A 22,239-nucleotide genomic window follows, 5' to 3' on the forward strand; every position below is an offset into this window, starting at 1 on the left:
GATGAGTCAAGGCTTCTTTATCATCTATTAATCACGGGCGAGTTTAGCTATAAATGCGCAGTCGGATGAAATATGGTACAAGGAATGTTGTGTTCAAGTGTGCCTCTGTGAAGGAAAGCAGAAAAAGTACGGATGCTTGTGGATCATTCCCCGACAATTTATACACTGATAGTGTAGTGGTTCACACAGCCATTTAAAATCATGAAAACATGCGCTACCACAAGTTTTTCACGCGTAGATAGTTGATTTTACGTTTGATTTACGTCGTACATTTCGGTTTCAAATAATTGTGTTCTTTTTTTTTTATGTTTCTAAGTAGTAGAAGAACAACCTACTTGGGACGGCAACTAATTAATGACCTGCTTGAGTAAGTATTTCACTTTATCAAAGTGCATGACACTTTGGTGAAATTGGGTGGGGTGGGGGGGGGGGGGGGGGATAACAATCGTAAATGGAAATTATGCAATAAAATACTAACTGCTCAATCAAAGTGGTCTGATAGGTATTTATATATCTTTAAGATTGTTAAATGTTGCTCTTGGATTAGCAGTGAAATAATAAAATTGGATACGTTTGGCACACAGGTGTCAAACTAGAGGCCCGGGTGCCGGATCCGGCCCGCCGCATCAATTTATGTGTCCCACGAAAACAAATAATGTGTGTTCACTTGCATGTTTCTTGCTAAAATATGTACCAAAAAAAAATTGTCATGTGTAATAAATAACATTTAGATTTTACAGTAATGGGAACAATAATTGAACAAACTATTATCTTTGACTTTTGATTTCAAAACTAGCAATCCATTGAACTTGTATATAAACTGTCACTGTCAGAACGACACTCTGAGGGAAGCCGTAAATACAAAAAAATTGTTTGACACTCGAGGGTGTACAAAATTTAAATGAGACAATAAAAATAAATGAATTCCACGTTAAAATAATCCGAAATGAATTCAAATAAAACACAACAAGAAAATGATTTATTGTGTTAACTTCTGCTCATGTGTATCAAACATTGTTGCCGGTGAAGTAAAATTTGTATTTGAGATTTGGCAAGTGGCATGGCACAAAAATTTCCAACCGAAATGTAACCGTATAATGTTGTCAAAACGTCTGTGCATTTGTTAAAGCGGCGGCGCCTGAGCTTGTTCGTGTAAAGTAAATATACAACGCTCGTTATTAAAGATAAGCAAACGCGACACGTTTAAGGTCACGTATCAGCGTCGGCCGTCTGGCACGTTCGCCTTCAGACGGCGATTAGCGACTTTAAACTCGAGAGGAGAGGTCACCTCTGTCAAAGGCGAGGTCGTGATTAATGGACGAGGCCTCGGCGGGTTCCCTCTGGCGGCCCATGTGGCGCTTGCCGCAAATACTCGGCTTGATCTGCCCGGGTCTGACCTGCCCTGGAGGTTGCGAGGTCAACGGCGGCGTGAAATATAGCCAAAGCCTCGACCAATGGCGGCGAAAGACAAGAAAGCGGGGCCTGCGTCGGCCGCGCCGCAGTAAATTATTTCACTTTTGACACTGTAATCACGACTGAGTTGTAAAAAGATCTTTATGCAACGGCGTGAGGACTCGTTTTTGAATTACTTGAATCCCTCGTTTTGTTTTGTTTTGTGTTTTTAACCTTAGATATACTGCAAACTTAAGCCTATCTATTATGTATGGAGGACCAAAAGTGCCAAAATTAAATATAAATAAATGACTAAAAGTGAACAGATATAAAAAATATAATTAAAAAAGTTAATTAAAAATTGAAATAAAAATAACAATATCCATAAATAAATAAATACAAGTAAAAATAATTACAAAAATAAATATATAATTAGAATTAAATATCAATCAATAAATAAAAATGTTCTGCTCTCACTTTTATTCATTTCATGCTGCAGACGCTCATTCAAATGAGGGGCGGTCCTAAGCGTGTCTTAGGTTGGACTCCGCCAGTGCGAACCGCCTTTCATTGGCTGAGTGAGCGGCTCGGCGAACAAGGACGTCTCGCCGCCTTGGATTGGAGAAATCTTGTCCACTGTCACCTCGACTTGTTGTCAAGCAACTCAAGTCAAGTTTAATTCTATTTATATATTCATTTTTACCTGTATTTGGACATTTATTTTAAATTTTTTGAATCTTATTTTTTATGTGTCGTTTCTTTTATTTAATTATATATATATATATATATATATATATATATATATATATATATATATATATATATATATATATAGTTGTTTTATATTTATTTTTGGGGATTTAACTTTTTTATTATATTTTTTATATCCATTTTTATTTTCAGTTTTAGTCTTTCATTTTTCAGTTTTTCATGACGTTGGTAAAAACGTCTCCTGCATGTTCTCCACTACTTTGGCGAGGTCATCTTCTGGGGCAGAATTTACGAGCGCTTTAAAGTGTGCAAGTCATCATATTATTTTTTTCCCCCCCCGCCCCTTAGCGTCCCGCCGCCTTGTGTAAAAAGCCACTCAGGCTCAAATCGGACGGGCTCCCTCTCCGACTGATGAAAGCCAGACAGAAGGCGACGTCCCGCCTTATCTCTCTGCTTGTTTCCACTCCAAACATGTAAAACGATAGACACTAACCATCGCTCTCATCGTTTCTTTCGCCAGGATGTGAGTCACGTCACAAAAAGTTGCCGTCCGGCAGGTAGAATTTTTCTCACACGGCTGGAGCCAAGAAACTTTTAATTGCTTTACCTTTTCTCTTTATTAGTGTTTGAGCTCATTTTTCATGCAGCTGGAGGCGGCTCCACTGTGGCTGAGTGCTGAGTGTGCGCTACTGCCACCTGCTGGTCTACTGGCAAATATTGGAAAGGAAATCCCACTTTCCCTTGAGTGATCTTCATCATCATACGTCAACACAAAATCAACACTCTCGATGTGTTAGATTTGTTGTGATAGCAAAGCTGACATATTTGATTATAATTCATTGAAACTGCGTGTAGACTGATGACAAGATGTGGGCGTTTTCACACATTTGACCCTCACATAAATGGCGATTGACAGCTGAATTACGTCCTTGACGGAAGACTTTGATTTACTTCCATACTTGAGCAGGAGCCAAATTGTGAATGAACTGGAAAAATGTGCCTAAAATTACACAAAACTGCAACGTTTGAACTGCGATTATGCAATTAAATGGGGTGTCAGTAAAGTTCCAGGATTGTTTTCACAAAAGCTAAATTTGAAAGACAAACTACGAGTTTTCCACAGATAAACAATTAGCACGCTTGCAAAAAGATTCTGCGGCGTTTTGCTTGGTTCTGCATGAGCATCTGACACATCCTTGCCATGCCGCAGCACTTGTCACTCAATCTAGCTCCAGTTTAATCAAAATAAGACACCTTGGATAACATCAGTTTTTACTTTGGAAAACAATGACCGAACCGGTAACATATTACATCAATCCCCCCTTCTTTAAAAATAAATAAATAAATAAATTATATACGAATATTAAGCATGAAATAACCACCAATTGGTTAATAATCAGTAACCAGGGGGGGATTTTTTTAATACACTATAATGCAAAATTAAATTGAATCTGATTAGTCGATTAATCGATAAAATTATCGATAGATCAATAGATTCTAAAACTATTCGATGGCGACAGTTGGGTCAAAAGTAACCCAATTATGGTTCAGAAATGGACTGATCCACTTTATGGGTCAATTTGACCCAACTTTAGGGGTTATTTTATACAATATGACCAAATTTTTTGACCCAAGTAAAAGATCTGACCAATATTTATGGGTTGTTTTACACTAAAAGACCAAATTTCTGGACTCAAAGTTGGGTCAAATTGACCCAAGCAGAGGATTGGTCCATTTTTCACCCAACTGTTTTTAGAGTGTAACTCGGGTGAGTTTTATAAAGCGGGGTTCGGATTCCAAAAATGATTTAGGGTTTCAAACTCATGTTAGAGTTTTAAACCAGGTTTAGGGTCTAAAATTACGTTTTCAAAGTAACTAATTAACTAAACACCATCTCGCACTTACTTCCTGTTGTCGCTTGTGTCACAACTGGTGTTAAAGTGGCGTAATCGCCCCGCAAATTCTTCTCCTCTGGTGTTGTTTTCAATGCAAAGTAAGAGGATGACCACAGAGTTGTTTCTGTTTGACTAACCCTTGTTTTCCAGCCTTGTTTATTTTTCCTGAGGGTTGGCGACCAAAAGCAAGGCGCTGCACTGCGTCGACCGACCAACCCCGGAGGCCTCCGCGGTCTCTGGACGGACGCTTGCGGTCGGACGCTTGGACCCCGAACGAGCAGGGAGGAGGACACCAAGTGCGATAACCTTGGACGGAGCCGGCTGGAATCCCAGACCGCGTTTATTTGTTTGTGGCCGGCGATAAAATGCTTATCATTAGAGTTCGCCGATAGGTTTGACGTGAGCGCTGGAGCCGGAAAACGGGGGATTTTTGGAAGGGCAATAAGAAACAGATTGCAAAACTGGCAGATAATGACGAGCCGCTATTTGAGTTATTGCTAATAGCTGATGACATTTGGATTTTTTTCCCCATCAGTGTGAAGTTAAGGGAGTGGGACAGAAGGGGTCAAACGTGTTTGCAATGAGGGGCCAAATCACTGCTAAGGTTGAATCGCTGTGTACAGTGGTCGCCATTAAAATGAAGCCTCCCGCTAAAAACACTTTCTTTTTTTTTAACAAAAATAGCACCGAAATATTGTTCTGTAATAATACTAGACAAAGTGCAATTGCTACAGAAATGACTTAAATCACTTCAGAGAAATTATAATCCATTTCCTGATATGATAGTCAGTTGGTAAATATGTATGTCACTTAGCTTAATGCCCATGGATATATTCGCAATGAAGATTCTGAGGAGGGATTTGAACCTGCGACCTCCTGGTTACCGGACAATGCACTTTACCAACTGCGTGTGACTTGGAAAACTTAGTAAAGTTGATATTTAACGTTAAATTGTGCCTAATACTGTAAGTAATGTGAGATCAGAAGATATAAACTCCGGGAGGCGTGAGTTTTTGAAGCAAGTTGAAATTGGGTAAATCGGAAGTATTAGCAAAAAAAAAAGTGTGGAGAATGCTTCAGCATTCCCACAATAAATGGAAAAGAAATCATTTAACAGCTTTATCCTTAACATGACCACTGAACAGCTTCTACGAATTGCAGTCATGCATGTCGAGTTTTGTTAGCCTGTCTATGGTGTTTCCCCAATTGTTGCTAGGTTAACAGCTAATTATTAGCTAAAGCTAATCGCTATTGTCATTATTAAAAAAAAAAAAGAAGAATAATTAACTCATTTGCCTGAAGACGGCCGACCTCCACGCTACTCCCTCCTTAAAAAAAAAAAAAAAAAAAAACATCCCAGCGCACAACCCTGACCATTGAACCCGTGGTAGTAAATTCTCTGCTTGCTCAGGTACCTCGGCGCCACGTTCCCAGAGGACCCCAGCTATGCCTCTAATTGCTTATCCTTCTTTAAGAAGCAGTCTTTGCATCGTATAAATTTGTGGGCTTAAAGGGGGGTGGGGGGGGGATATTTTGGGGGGTCTCTGTGGTCCCTTTGTCGCATGCTGTCGAAGGAGGGAGGTCTAACTGTAGTGGTGTCTTGTTTTTTTTTTTAATGGATGGGCAACATTTTAGGTTGGTATTTCCCCCCCCCAAAAAAAAGTTGCTAACAAAAACAGCAGCACCTACTGGGCCGTGTTTAAAGTCACTCCGATGAATTAGCACTCCAATAGCCTCCACCTTTGTTCATTTATTCATCTCAAGTTGTTTGATTGATTTGGGGGTGGCATTTATTTATCATAAGATGATTATTCGAGGGAGGGGTTTATATGTCCGAAGTTGATAGTTGTTTGATGGAGATTGTTGTTTGTCTCTAAGAAATTATTGGAGGGAGGTGTTTTTGTCTACAGTTGATTATTTGAGGGAGGCAACAGTTGAACGATTCGTCAAGGCGGGTGTTTATTTGTCGTGAGGTAATTTGGGGGGAGGTGTTTGTCTGAAACTGATTATTTCAGTTGGTTTTAAATTGATTATCAGAGGGAGGTGTTTATTTGCGTGAAGTTGTTTTTTCAATTGTTTTGTTCTTTTATTGTTCTTAAGTTTGATTTCGTAAGGGAGGCATGTGTTTGTCCAAAGTTGATGATTTTTTTGAGGGAAGTGCTTGTCTTAAAGGGATTTGAGGGAGGAGTTTATTTGTCAGAAGTTGATAGTTGTTTGGTGGAGGTTTTTGTTTGTCTCCAAGGGATTATTGGAGGGAGGTGTTTTTTTCTCAAGTTGATTATTTGAGGGAGGCATTTATTTAAACAGATAAGTTGAGCGGATGCTTGAAGTGGGTGTTTCCCGTCAGGTGACTTGAGGAAGGTGTTTGTTTGAAGCTGATTATTTGAGGGAGGTGTTTGTCTTAAATGTATTATTTTAGGGAAGTGTTTATCGCAAGCTATTATTCAAGGAAGTGTCTGATTTTGTTGTTGTCTGAGATTGATATTTGCTTGAGAGAGGAGTTTGTCTAAAGTTGATTGTTTGAGGGAGGTGTTTATTTTTTTCTAAAATGGAGGCATTTAACTGCTTTTAAGTGATGATTATCTGAGAGAAGTGTTTCTTTGAGTTGATGATTGCTTGTAGGAGAAATTTATTTATCATCTAATTGTGGTACTGCACCTTTTAGAGGGGCTGCCATAGTCCAGGTTGAACAGTTTGCTGGTCAAATTATAATTCAGAATATGGACATGGACGTGAATACACAATAAAATAAAAGGATCTTAACATGACGTAGCTATTCATGTGATACTCATCACTGCTGCATTTGCCTGCAATATGAACTCTAGTGGGATGTTGAACGCGAGCTACCGGTGTGGCCTCATCCGATAATCAAAATGGCCGAGCTCCACCAACGGCTGCCTTCATGAAGCCAAAGTCGTTTAAACGTCATCTTTATCCTGCCTGACTCTGGTTGGAATTTAGGGTGTTTGTTTCCACTCCCAAACACCATAAAACAATTGTAGGCTGGCAAAGATAAAACATGTTATCGCTGGGAAAATAAGAAGAAATATGGCCGCGGCGGGGATCAGGAAGGAACACAAACAATACATCAAATGTGTCAGCAAGGTTTTAAAAGAAATTATACTTTTTCTTCCAGGACTGAAAACAGTTCCCAGTTGTCTTAATAACATGTCCGTCAAACTTAAAGATTGATTGGAAGAAAATGGTTGACCGTGTCACCAGTAGAACAGAGGTCAGAGAGCAGCATTTTCATTCTTAGAGGCAGCACTTCATACACTCGTGTAAAGACTTGTTTGGCATTCAAGTATGTACCCGTTTATTAGAAGCTAACTACTAACAATCTCAGTGCAGCTCTGCTTACCTATTGGTTTTGACAGAGTAGTTTTTCAGACATTGTAGTCCAAATTAGGACCCGACCAATTAATCGGCCAACGATTATAATTTATAATTGGCCCAAATGGCCGATTATTTTCCCCTTAAAAAGTTATAAGTAATGAAAACTGAAGTTTCCGAAGTGAAAGTTCCCTAAATGCACCATTTTGCTTGCGTAGCATTAGCAGCTGGCTAGTGTGTAGCATATGTTATTCTGGTTATTTTGTTGTCTCCTAAGCGTCCTTTAATGACATCCCAGTTGGAGTTAACTGTAAAACTAAACACACGACAATAAGAATAACATCCACTGTTATTTAAATACAAAACATGCTTCATCTTTAAAATATCGCTTGTCTAGCGCTAATGCAAAAAGCAAAGGGAGGATCCCATTCAAATGCTAACCGGAAGTTAGCATCGACTTCAGGAGTGTTTTTCCTTCAAATAACGAATATACACACAAACTCTGTGGGAACACATCGACTAATCGGTGTTTTTTTCTGCCAAAAATCGGTATCGGCATCAGCCTTAAAAAATACATATCGGTCGGGCCCTAGTCCAAATGCATCTTATCAGAAGCTAGCACTGTTAGCTAATGCTAATCTGTGCATCCAACCAAAGTCAGTGCAGCTCTGCTTAGCTTTAGGCTTTGACATGACTGGACTTTCACACAGCCTACCTTCGTGTGGGGGTGCTATGATGTAAATTAACTAAATATTATGTAAATTACCCACTGTTACATTACTGTGTGATGGAAATTCAGCTTGCTTATTCACACTTAATGAGTTTGCAGGCACTCCAGAGACCCAACTATAAGAATACAAGAGGTTAAAAATGACATTTTAAGTAACGTTTTTTTTTGTCCTAATGCTCACTTGACTGCTTTCTGCAGTAGCGCATGTGACCGCCGCCGCCCAACTCTGGACGCGGAATATTCCCATCGCGGTGTTTGCGTTGGACACGCTTGGTCTTCTCGCAGGTTTGCTTGACACCTTTTTGACTGATGAACCTGGCGAGCACTTTTGGAGTGTGCGGTCAAATCTGCGGGCTGCGCCGCACCACTGGAAAATAGTCTGTGTTGATTTTGGTTTGTCTCCTGTCAGGATACAAGAGCAATTAAAAGTGTGTCTTAAGGAGACTTCCCATGAGAAGCGGCGCAGTGAAATGGGGATCAATGCAGCAAACACTCAGGGTAAAGGAAATGCAGGCGAATTTGATTTGGACTTCGTAATAATCCGTGAAATCAAATTTAGCAAGCTCGCAGGCACTGGAATGTGGATCAACAGAATTGCTCATATGTTGTCACACCGAGGGAATTGCTCCAACCAAACATATTTATTTCTGCCAGTTCATTTTGCAATAAAAATAACACTCTGAGAAGCTTACTATGCTGTTTCTGTGGCAACCTGGGGCTGTAAATTACAGCAGAAGAAAAGACAGGGAGACCCACACTAGGAAAATGATTTTAAAACATATTTTTGCTGTTAGGCGGGAACCACATACAGGGTATGTCCAAATATGGTCAATTTCATATCTTGATACTATTGGTCTGTCCCCACGATTAGCTAATTTTAAGAATTGAAAAGTGTTGTAAGACTTCACCTTTTCATTAATCTGCGGAATCCGTGCAGCATTATGTCACCTCAAGATTGAAATGCCCCAAAATGTCCGTTATGCTCTGTACCCCCTCTGTGAAGTCAGTCAGACCATGAATCGGTCCTTGGTGGAAAAAAAGGTTGGGGACCACTGGTTTGCAATAACAAGTGAAAATGTTACATCTAAGTATGTTTTATGACTGTCATGTATTATTTATCCTCTGCAAAGAATACTGTCTTCATGTCGAGTATTTACCCAATCATTTGCCACTTGAACTATTCCTCGGAAGCAGCGCCACCTGCTGTATGTTGAAATGCAAAATCCCCACTGACTCAGCTCAGAAACTGGTGACAATGTGCTCCACCCAAGTTGTAAGCCGCAGTCCAAAGTGCAAACTTCAACATGCCGGGTGGGGAATCAAAACCAGTCCAACCATGTGTTCCGCATCAGATGATGGAATTAAACGGCTAGCGGTTTAATTAACCCTGGTGGTAAGCTAAAAGTCATGGTGAATATTTTGAAATGAATCCACGACCCCCCCCCAACCCCCCCCCAAAAAAAAATCAAAAAAAAATCCGACGTGGTCCCTTCAAAGGCTCATTTCACGGCTGTTATAACACATCAGCACCTGGAGAGAAGACGTGGGAGTGTGCACGCATTTGGATGCCAGTCCATTTTCCTATCCGCATCGACGCCCAAATAAGGAATGTCAATTTAGCCGGGATTTTGCCGCCTTCGCTGGCTGACTGACTGTACAGTCGTAAAGGAATTTTGAGGACTAAAAGTGGCAAAACCCAGAAGAAAAATAAAGACTCGGTCTTTCAGCTCAGCCTAAACACGGCCGAGCACATAAATAATGTGAAGTTGGAGCAATGGAGCGCATTTAAATTTGGCCCTGGTAGCCAAAACATAAATGTAAAACCTTCCAGGAACCGCAGCTGGGCTTCCACTGTACTGTAATGCAGCCAACTGCACTTTACTGTATAACCAATGGCAACGTTAATTAAGACACAATCAAATAATATCAAATAGAAGAGCTGTCAAGATACAGTACAATGCTTAGTAATATTTCTCACTGAATTTGACTTGAAGGTGCTGCTAATATTTTGTCCCGCTATATTAAGTAGCAAACATACTAAAACCATACCAACCACAATCTACATCAAGCCATTGGAGAATAATATATATATATTTTTAAACTTAAAAAAAATAACACTAACATAAATAATTACATTTAAAAAGGAACCTTAAACTTCATCAGTAAGAATAACTGCCTGATGTTGGCATCTTTGTAAATCTTCCTACATGGGTACAAATACATCAAAACATAAAATATATATATTTTTTTTTTTTAAACAAACAAAACTTAAAATAGCCTACAAAGTAATGAAAATAATTAGTAAAATATAGTAGAGCAGTAGTAAAAATAAATAATAAGTAATAAGTAAATAATGAATTAAAAAATAATAATAATAAGCTGATGACTGGGCTGATGACAAGAAAAGCATTGCCGGGCACTCACGTTACACTGTTGGCATCATTTTAAGTGTAAGAGCAGCAAGTGAACATACATCACAAACAAAATTCTTCTCCTTGTGGTCTTTCGCTGTTGAAAAGGCTGTGCCCGTTCGAGCCCATTCATTTCCTGCCATTGACCGCCGCGCTGTTGTTTTCACCCGCTCAAACAATAACTTGGCACCACAACATATAAATGGCGGCCACTGGCGTGTGCAAACAAAGAAGTCCGAGTAAGATTTTGGTTTACGTGCACTTACTGGGGCTCCACCCATGCAGTTAAGTCAACAACTGCCAAACACATCTGATCATTTTCTTTATTAAACATTTGGCTAAATTAAATAACTGGTTAGTTTATTGTAAATGACCAAATACAAAATAGAAGTAAAACACACAGTGATATAGTCCTGCACATTGAAAGATGATTAATAATATTAACTTATTCACTCCCGGCCATTTTCACTGAAGCAACCCCCTTCGCTCCCGGCTATTTTACTGGATTTTGACTGACTTTGCAAAGCCCCAGAATATTGTGTTCTATTGCTATAAAAACATGGAACCTAAAAAAGTACATTTCAATCTGTTTCCGTTTTGCATAAATTTGCATTAAATATAACCAAGTTTCATCATTATTCACAATTATTTTTGAATGGCCCGGGTTGATATCTTGTACTCTGCTGCCACCTGCTGGCCACTTTTGTAATAACTACCATTGCTTCAACCGTTCGGTTCAGTTTAGTGGCTCCATCAAAGCCTTCGGTATGCTCTAGCATATAAAAAAAAGAAAGGGGAAAAAAAGAATGTTAACGTATAAATACGTCTTTGGGACATTGGTAAAATTTAAAATAGAATGTATTTGTTTGTTTTTGGGAGCCAATGAGTTAATTATGATTGTATTATTGCTATTAAAAAGATTAGAAATGGTAATTAATGAATTATTACGTTTTAAATTTTTACCTGAAATACAGTAGAGATAAAAATGTCTACGCAGCTGTTCAGGCATGCTTTTCATGTTCAAAAACATATAGGGGTGTGTAGACTTTTTATAGTCACTATAGATTTACTAGTTTTAAAAATGATTTGAGGACAAGTTTGCCTACCCCTGATCTTAAGGATTAGCTGTGCTGTATTTTTTGTGTGCGTTTAATTTTATCTTGGGTGAGTAACTTTATTTTGGTTTCATTTAACTTTCATTCACTTTAAATTATTTCCTACGGGGAAAACATATTTTGACATGATAACAGCTAGCACTTTGAATGGATTGTCTTCCACTTTGGAGGTTGCACGGTTTTACTAACCGGCCGTGACAACTTTGCATGGTAAGAGCTCCAGTTTCTTGCCACAGTTTGTTTTAGTGCACAACTTGTCTGCAATAACAAACATTAGTGTGCAATCTTGGCCACGATATGACTTGAAAAATGCAACTCAAGGGATTTCTGTCTAAATACAGTGAATTAAATTTGCGTATTAATGTCCTCTTTGCTTACAAGAGACAGAGACCCGTGCCAATGAGAACTCCACAAACCGAAGAGAGCCTCAAAGATGAGTAGAATTGATTAGACTTTGTATTGGGTTCATCTCCTTGTGAACAAAAGCAAATACTGTAAGTGGAAGTGACCTCTGCCAACGTGAATGTGATATTTCCTGAGATATTAAGCAAAAACATCCCAATCGACCCGTGAGAGGGTTCTGCCTTGGCTCACGCTCCATATATAAACATAAAAAAATTAAATACATTTAAAAACCTTCACGGAGTTATGATTGTGTTTGTTATTGACCAGAACTGTGCCAACAGAACCAACTACCCTTACATTCTATTGAAATGTGAGGTTAAAAATTTAAACGCAAACAAATAATGGACCGGTACTGAGCAGCCTATATAGGGGTTAAGGTACTCATACTACCAGTGCACCCGAGACAAAACTCCTTGAAGGTTTTCAGTCCACAAAGCAAACAGTTGCTTGCCAAGCACAGTCTATAACAGTGGTCCTCAAATGGGGATACGTGAAGGCACTCCAGGGGGTACGTGAGATTTTCAAATATATTTTAAAAAGTACATGTAAATATTTCAGAAAAATAGAAGTTCATAAAATGAATTTAATATTCAGTAGGCTATTCAGTTTCAGTGCCCTAAAAACCCAGCATCTCCCCCATACTAGAATGGTTCGACCCAACTTGCAATATCACCTTGTCAATCACTTGAAAACTTTATTTAAAATGCAGTTAATTATTTATTTTTGAGAACAGAGCTTTAGTATGATCTGCCTCAAGAATGCAGATGTGTACTGTCCCTGATACAATAATAGTAGTAGTAATAATAATAATTATTATTATTATTATTATTATTATTATTATAAAAGATGGAAAAAATGTGCACATATCTTTATCTATAATTAAATTATTTTTTTACTTTTTTGATGCATCTTTTTATTTCCAAATAGTTTAAGAGACCACATAAATACAAATAGAGTTCCAAAGTTGCTAAGTGTTAATTGCCACCCACCCCCCCCATCAGAAATGCTTTGCGCTGGTTAAGGGGTACTTGGCTGAAAACATTTTTTAACAGGGGGTACACATCACTGAAAAAAGGTTGAGAACCACTGGTCTATACTATGTTGACGCTAATTAAAATAATGAATTTAAACACATTTATAACTTATGTGTTGGCCTTACTGCAACTCAAAAACAACATTAAATTAATGATCCATAAATTACAGAGTTTGTATGTACAGTAGTCAAAAGGGAAAATAAAGGTATAACATTGTGTATTTCTTTGTGGAGAACATTTACTATAAATCATCACTTTAATTTTTATTGCACTTTATTTAGTTGCACACGGTCTAACAGCCGTGGGGGTCTTTATTGTGAAGGGTTTGCGGCAATTACACATGGCACTCAGGTTTTATTTATGGGCAAAACAAAACCACAAGAGAACCACAGTGATAAGTAAGAAACACATTTGTAGCCTTTTTTTTTTTTAATATCTTGGAAATAATGGCCTGCCGTTTAAAAAAAGCTGGCAACCGTCTGTCGTTTTAATAACCCTTATGTGCGCTTAATTTGAAAATAAGAACCATTTATGAGTCTTGTTGCATTGCAGCTGGACAATTTGCGGTCCCAGCTGAACTGTTTAGGACCATTTGCACGCTAATTCTCAACATTGCTCGATTTGATCACGTCACAAAAGTGAAGTCATTTATAGTGGCGTCATTTATAATGCAGCAAGGACAGTAAATGAGCAGAAGTGAGTTTAAAACATGACCAGCAAGGATTATTCACTTGAATTGGGGCTGTATTTTGTCATATATTAGATACATGCTAAAAGAAAAAAAACATCCAGCACGTCTGGGATGAGATTATCTGATTATAATTATTCGTAAATGGAGTCAGTTGCCTGATCTGAACCCAGTAGAGCTTACTTTTCATTTACTGAAGACAAATGTGAAGGCAGCGAGAACCACAAAAAGAGCAAAGATGTTTTGATAGAAAGCATATAGAATATTCTCATAGGCCAAGGCAGTACCCTGATTTGAAACAAATAGAGCATTCTTTTAATAACTGAAGACAAAAATGAAGTCAGCAGGACCCAAAGAGATTTTCATTTGAATAGTGGAGTTTTTTCACTTACTGAGGAAAAAAGTGAAGGCAGCGAGAACCACAAAAGCACTGAAGCAATGAAGATGTTTTGAAGGAAAGCATATAGAATATTCTAATAGGCCACGGCCATTGCCTGATTTGAACCAAATACAGCATTATTTTAATAACTGAAGACAAAAATGAAGTTAGCAAGACCCAAAGAGACGTTTTGAAGGCAAACACAGTAAAATAAATATATATATATATATATATATAAATGTCCAAGTTGCCTGTTTTCATTTGAATAGTGGAGTTTTTTCACTTACTGAAGACAAAAGGCAGCAAGAACCACAAAAGCAGCAATGAAGATGTTTTAAAGGCAGGCATATGGAATATTCTAATAGGCCAAAGCAGTTGCTTGATTTGAACCAAAAGAACATTATTTTAATAGCTGAAGACAGAAATGAAGGCAAAAAGACCCAAAGAGAAGCAGCAGAAGACTTTTTGAAGGCAAACACGGTAAATCTTTTTAATATATGGCCAAGTTGCCTGTTTGCATTTGAATAGTGGAGTGAAGGTGGCGAGAACCACAAAAGCAGCAATGAAGATGTTTTAAAGGCAAGCATATGAAATATTCTAATAGACCAAGTTTGAAGCCTGATTTTAACAAAATAACACATTCTTTTCAATTACTGAAGACATAAATGAAGGCAGCAAGACCCAAAGAGAAGCAGCAGCAGACCTTTTGAAGGCAAAGATTGTTTATCTTCAAATATACAGCCAAGTTGCCTGTTTTCATTCCAATAGTGGATTTTTTTTTCCGATTTACTAAAAAATTTAAAATAAAGGATGAGAAGACTTTCTGAAGGGGAAAGTGAATATTCAAAGGCCAAGTTTCCTGTTTTCAATCGAATTGTGGAGTGCCCCCCCCCCCCCCCACACACACACGTACACTTAAACAGCAATGGCAGCAATAACCACAGACAAGAAGCAAATTAAGACTTTTTAAAGGCAAGGAATGGAATGCGAGCAGCAACTGAAGATGCCTCAACATACCGATCCCAAAAGGAAATTTGGGATTCAAGCACGCGTTGACTACGAAGAATTTCCAATCAATGAGTTGTTGATGGCTCAGTTTCACCAGCAGTGGGTTTGCCAATTTTTCATGTAAAAAAAACAAAACAAAACAAATAAAAACTGTCAAGGCAAAGATAATCAGCTAGCAGCAGGGGAGGGGGGTGACTTTGGTCAAGTGCACTTGAAGGTTGCATGAGAGCCGTTTTTCTTTTCCTTCTTTTTATTCAGTGCTTCTTTATACAAGTTGCCCCCCTCCACCTCATATTCAAACAGACAACCATGAGAGCACAAGGTCACGACCCCCCCCTCCCCCCTCCCATATTCAAACAGACAACCATGAGAGCACAAGGTCAGCCCCCCCCCCCCCCCCCCGCATCCCCCTGCCCGCCCCCCACCCGGCCAGGCCTGCGTGCCACATGGTCAAGTAGTCGACGGGCGAGCCAAATGTAAATACAGCTCTTGTTAGTTTTTGACTTTAACAGGAAGTCAAGCTGGGCTACCTTCGTCCATTAGGTCCTGGCAAATGAAAAGACATAATTCACATTATTAAGACGGTCGGGACAGAGGTGAGGGAAGGGACGGGGGGGGGGGGGGTCTGGAATTGTCACGCACTGCAAATATTGCAAAACTCTCACCCTGCCTCCTAATTGAATGTGTCAGTATGTTCTCATCTGGCTATTACAACAATGTTTAAGTCTTTGTCGAAGGCAAAAATAAAGAAAATAAAAGAGTCAGACGTGAACTTTAGCTGCTTATTTTTGCAGATAAATGTTTGCTTTCATTTCACTGTCATAAAGACCTGCTATTTTTCATTGTACGGCCTTGAAATGTGGAGAATTGCATCCAGGGTTCATGGACTTTTTCCAAGGTGGAATTGCTGAGCCCAGTTGAACTGTCGTGCTAACCAAAACTCCGGCACGTACGTAAACAGTCTCTCAGATGAGTTCAAGTGTGAAGACTTGCAGAATGATGTAAACAAGTTCCGGTATGAAAGATGATCGTATGCTCAAATAGGTGGTGGCGTAAGTCTCTAGAATTGGCTCAGTAGCACAACACAGGATTTTTATGACAATTCAACTCCCAAAGCCAGTTAGCATCGTCATTTTGGCTATTTCCAGGGGGCCTTTTGCAGAAAATTTAGCCCCCCCCAAAGCTAGTTTCATTTAGCAACATGGAATTCAGTAGGATTGCTTATCTTGAGTACACCTACAAAAAAAAAAGTTTCAAAAGACTAGGCCAGAAAAGACAAAGGAAGTCTGCTCTTTTGGTTTTAAATATCCATTTTTGGCTTTTTCTCAGCAATCCAGGGGTCCATAAATGAAAATTCCTCCTAAGGCTTAGTGGCCACATACGTGGACAGCACTTTGCATGTAAAAAAACAGCTTGGGCCTTCGGAGGTTAAAGGCAGTCGACTTTATTTAGCAACATGACATTTGATAGGCATGTCTATCATGAGTAGAACCACAAATAAGTCTGAAGGACCCAAAAGGACTCAGGAAGGGGAAGCCATTTTAGGGGCACGTGTCCCAGAGATTTAGTTTGGTTGCTATAAAATGTCTACGAGACAGACGGACCACAAAAAAATTGCAACAATTTAGGTTTCATCATTGTGTGTATATGTTTGACTCTCTATCAAATCTAAATTCCACTAAATACTGTATTTGCAAAAAAAAAATTACTCTCATAGAGGTGTGAGGCCACGTTAAGAAAAGTACAGTGTAATAATTGAGGATTCATTTTTCAAACATTTGAGTAAGTAATTATTTCTCGTAAAAGGCCCTTTACCCAAAAAGAAGACACTTTCAAGAATTTCTGACACCAGTTGGAACCCATTCATGTTTTCTTTCCGACAGTCACTGACACACAAATCGGCAATTTTCCATTACGCAGAGCTACAACATCGGGACATTTCATCCCCGATTATGCTCATAAATTTCACGGCTGCGAGCAATACTAAATAACGCCGTGCTGTTCGAGGCGCACAGGTGTGGTCGACGTCTGTCGGGAGTTAGCCGTCGGTAGTCAAGACTTGGAGCTTTGCCAAAGCATGTTAAACTTTAGCCCATTTCACAGACCTAAATTATATGGCCAGCGTGGAAAAACACGGGCGAGACATGGAGTAAAAGTAGAGTTGAGAGGAGTTGAGGATTGTCTTGAGACGTGAGAAATGCGATATGTGGACAAACAGCTGAATAGGAGAGACTGCTAAACAAATGAAACATGAATGATAAATCGGTTTAACAAATGACAACTTGTGAGGATTGGATTTCAGGAATTGGGAACATCCTGGGGAGCTTCTTAAATTTGAAATCCGCCTGATCTGCCTTCCCGCTGGTGGATCCAAAGCCAAATTAAAGTCACTTGGGATCCACGACACCTTGGAGCATGGAGTTGTCCAGGGGGTCTCGGTTTTCCAAGAAAGTTCCGTTCCCAGAGCAGCAGATTTGTACGCAAGTTGGAATGTGGGGCAAGTCCATTATGAACATACATGAACACGGTCTCATTACAGTCAAATATTTAAATAAAAACACGTACCGGGGATTCAGTATCTTGATCAAGGACAGGTCAACATGGTTGGTTGAAACCCAAACCTCCAGATTGAGGGTTGACCAGTCTACCACCTGAGTCATGCCATCCCTATAAGGGGGCCAATAAGAAGCTGAATGGCAAAAAAAACAAGCATAAGGAATTCTACCCAGGATCAGAGGTGCCAAATCCAGAGCCAGAAAGTAAAAATCCTGCCACAGTTTGGCTTTAGCCTCAGGTGCTAGTTAGCTAGCTCTCTAGCTAGCGCCCATGGTGCTCGTTTACCTGTTAGGGAGCTAGCTAGCTAGCTAGCTAGCACTAGGGGATAAAGCCAAACTGTGGCAGGGTTTTTACTTTCTGAACCTGGATTTGCCACCTCTGCCCAGGATTTGTTTTCCAAAAGACTCCACCTGGACATCAAGCAATAGCATGGACTTTACTTTTTTTTTTAGACACACATGCTAACCATTTCCAGAAAATGGTTTCGATATAGGACACTGACTGAATGCACATCTTTATTTGCTCCCATCTCATTATATATTAGTGGACTGGACCCCTCCCTTAAGTCCCTCCCTCCTTCCCCAATGTTGCACTTCACCTTCAACCCCAATCTAAGACGGTTATGTCTAATTGAGAAGCATGGAAACGGTTCTTTTGGATTGGGGGGGGGGGGGTGGCATGTACGAGTTTGGATGAGGAATTAAGATTAAGAAGTAACGCAGACGAGAGGAGAGGAGTGAGAGTAAATGGCCGCAAAGTGGAACCAGCGTCATCCCGAAATGGTGGAACATCTGTTGGGGTGTCAAGTTGCGTTTGTTAGGTTAACCTCCTCTTCGAACGGTTTTTTTGCTGCCTTCGGGGTGTCTGATGATGTACAAATGGGCTCAAGAGTGGAGAATAGAGTTTCACATTTTGCAATTTCCATCATTATATCGCCTTTGGCCAGTGAATATTTCAGACTTGACTCGTTTCACCCTGCTACCAATCATTGCAAGGTGGAAGGAGTGTGGTGAGAAGGTCCACTTGTTTATTATTACTACGACGGTTTTGGGGGGCTCTTGACAGCCTCCAACACGCACCAGCTTTTCACGTGCATGTATCCCAGTTTAAAATCGACTAATTGTAGGGATCCGATTCCAGAAGGTGACCCTTCAAAAAAAGTCCCTGAGTCGCACCTACAGGAGAGTCAGACCCTGGCACAAGTTTCACAACAGGGCAAAACGTTTCAAGGACCCGTGCCAGGAACTGAACAGGAATTTGTGAATAAGTCCGATTGAGCCCTAATCAGAAGCAGGAATCCTAAACAAATGGATGGTGCTAAATTGCCAATTCCTTTCTACACTCCTACTGACCCCGGCCAATAAATCGTAATTGGTATTGTCAGTGCTAGAACAGATGTAATTTGAATCGGGACAGAAACCCAAAAAATTCTGAAGACCATACAGCTGCTTTTCATTGCCTGTTTAGCAAACACACAAATCAGAAATGTGGTTCCTCCCAACACTTAAATTTAAGAACTTCTAAACCCAACAGCTATCAATCAGTCAATCACAAAATAAGACAATATAAATAATGAATTTTAACACGAGTTGCGTTTCCATCCACCCATTTCTATTCGAATTTTCAAGAAATGTGAAAATAAAACTGAATGGAAAGGCTAGAAATTCGAAAAAGGGCCAAAAATTCGCAAAACAGTTTTATACTTAGAGGGGGTGGATTTTGAAGCGTATTGAAAAAAAAGGAAAATGCTCATTTTGGCTATGGAAACAGGTTTTGCGAATAAACGCTGGCAAGACCGTATACATGTCGCACGTACGTTTGTAGTCACAAAGCAATGACGGACGATAAAGTAAGGTATGTTTGGGGGGGACGACGAAACGGAAATCTCTGGAATTAATTAAAGAAGCGAATATTAATGCTATTTTAGATGGAAAACAGCAAAGAAACGCTACGGTTTATCAAGAATTACAAGAGATCAATCAACGCATACGTCACTTCCTGTTTTTCTTCTTCTTTTAAATTACTGGTGGATCACATCTCTATGGTGTGTACCGCCACCTACAGCGGTGGAGTCCCCTTCTCAATATGCGCAAAAGAAGAACAGAGGGAAACGGGCATAAGTCGCATCTCCGTTTTGCGCATTTCCTGTAAATTCGCTTAAAAAATTCGAAACAATTGGATGGAAACCCGACTTGTGGCTACAGGTGACATATCTGTTCTACACAAGTCGGGACTTTCGTGACCAAGGCAAGGAACATTTTGTCTATGGAAAAACTTTGAAAAGAACCTACAGTCAGTCTGTCACTGTCATCGCCCTCAAATGAGACAGACGATAGGATTTTTAGTCTTAGCGCACATGTCCCTTCTGCTTCGTGGCAGTTTTCACATCTACTTTGATTAAAGATTCCTTTCCCATGGAAAAACGACCCATCTGTCTTCCAGGTATTTGTTATACCCTGCATGAAGCAGACATTATAGAGCATCAATCATGTTAAATGTCTGAAAACAGCATCAAAGTATCAGTCAGCTCTACCAACGCACACGCGCCAGTATATCACCCTTTCTGCCTATATTGTCTGCACCGTACATGAATTCGAGTCAGAATTTGTCACATTACGGGAGCGATTTCCTTTGACGTCCATGTTTTATTTGGCTTAAGAGCCGTTCAGGGGCGGACTCGGCCCAAACGAGATGGAGGCTTTATTGGGAGACAGCTCAGAAATCACCGCAGCCTTTACGTTCATATCGCACCATGTTGGCTCCGTTGAAATAAGTGGACCATGCGAGCATATTTCTGATGACAGATGGGCCTTCAGAAATATGTGTTTAGACTGCTATGAAACGCTACTGTCCCTTGGACATTTTTTTTTTTTTAAAGCAATAAGAGCACTAAGCTCTAGGAGGAGGAGAAGGGGGTGAAGTTTATCTCTCACCGCCTTACAAAAATGGCTCCCCTGGGAGTCAATCTGTCCGTCTCTCTTGATCAAGTTTACTCCTGGTAACCTCCCTGCGGACCATTTGACTGTTTACTCCTTTTCTTGTCTTATGCCTCTCTGCTAAAGCTGCTTCTTTGCACTCAGCTATGTTGGCCAAACTGCCTGCACGTAGCCTTTTTGATTTGAGCGCAGTACATGTGGTTGAAATCTGAGGCGGGCGGCCACACTGCCAAGCCACAGGCCTCGTAATGGAGAACTGGCGCAGGAGAATAAGCCATTGTTCTTGATGCTAGTCGCTGGATGAAGGGGTTGGGAAGGATGTAGGGAGGGGAGTCCATTTGCAAGTAGACTCTTGGCCTAATGCAGAGCCCAGGGTCAAAGGAGAGCCCCGTAATCTTGTTGTAAATCCAGCGACGGGGAGGAAAGCGCTGCCTGGAAATCATTTGCAAGAACAGGATGCAAAGATGTTAGCGGGGCAATCGCGAGGGGTTGATGGCTGCTTTCAGACAGACTTCAGGCTAAAGTAACTGGAACCGGAATCATCCTGATTCAAGATAGACCCGTTTAATGCGGGGTGTGGATTATTTTATGCCAATGAACTCATTCAATCCGCAAAACCTATGAATGAGTTTTTTAATACTTTGTCCTGCACTCCCAAAAATGTATTTATATTGGGGAGGGAGGGGGGGTGGGGGTTATGCTAGAGCAAACAGAAGGCTTTGATGCAGCAGCTGACCTGAAGAGGTGGCTTAAAGCAATGGTACTTATTACAGAAAATGGCCAGCAGGTGGCAGCAGAGTATAAGAGATCAGCCAGGGCCACGTTGCAACAAGCTCTTTTTCCGAGTGTTTTCAACAGGTTTGTGAATACTGTAATGATGAAACTTAGCTATATTCTAATGCTATTTGCTGCAAAACAGAAACAGATACAAATATACTTTTTTCTCCCTGATGAAAGAAGAGACTCAAATCTTTCTTTTGGGGGGGGTTCCATGTTTCTATAGCAATAGAACACAATATTCTGTGGGCCTTGCAAAATCAGTCAAAATCTAGTAAAACAGCCGGGAGCTTCAGTGAAAATGGCTGGGAGTGAATGAGTTAATCCTGAGTTAATCTTAATCTCCACCAACACATTTTAACAAAAAAAACAACCACCACAAATTTCCTTTTTCATGCGACGCACTCGTCGCGTCGCCTTTTAGTGCTTGAGTACTTCATTGTTTGGATTCCCTCCACTAACTTTCATCTGGACTATTGTCCTGTGCATCAGACAGATGCTTTCAGTTCTCCTAAAGAGCAACTGTGAACTCTCTGCCAGCACCACACAGCCGACCAAGTTTGTTCACTCACGGGCGAAGACGGTGGAGATGTTTCTCGGAAGTCCTGGCGTACCAAAGCAAGAAGAAACGAGCGGATGGGCCACACTCGACAGCTGGTCCGGGGTACTGATGGAACGCCAACGTCTGGATAAGCAACTGTTTGTGCCTAACGGAATCCACATGTCAAGCATGTTTGCTTGTTGTGGAATGAACAGTAACGGTAGATTCCACATCGTCATTATCTGTAAAGCGATTGTTTTATAGACTGTCTAATAAAAGGAGAAACGATTGAGTCTCGATGGGCTTCCATACGAGCGATTATAAATAC

At 40.1% G+C, this 22,239-nt stretch overlaps 1 protein-coding gene across 5 annotated transcripts in view; it reads right to left on the reverse strand.

Moving 5' to 3' along the window:
* LOC147168854 (uncharacterized) overlaps positions 1–22,239 on the reverse strand; it is a 96,125-nt gene that overhangs the window by 30,850 nt on the left and 43,036 nt on the right. For 2 of the 5 annotated variants that reach the window (XM_086085017.1, XM_086085016.1), the window contains exon 4: positions 20,528–21,025. The exons of 1 other annotated variant lie outside the window; for it this stretch is intronic. In XM_086085017.1, coding sequence (XP_085941143.1) covers positions 20,734–21,025 — 292 coding nt within the window. In that variant the 3' untranslated portion in view covers positions 20,528–20,733. Of the gene's footprint in view, positions 1–15,570; positions 15,648–16,536; positions 17,791–20,527; positions 21,026–22,239 lie in introns of those variants that run through there. 2 more of the 5 variants (XM_086085018.1, XR_015095977.1) reach the window with 2 other exon arrangements.

This window comes from Leptonotus elevatus, chromosome 9, assembly GCF_054856555.1.
Source record: "Leptonotus elevatus isolate MCC_2025b chromosome 9, RoL_Lele_1.0, whole genome shotgun sequence".
Lineage (NCBI taxonomy): Eukaryota > Metazoa > Chordata > Actinopteri > Syngnathiformes > Syngnathidae > Leptonotus > Leptonotus elevatus.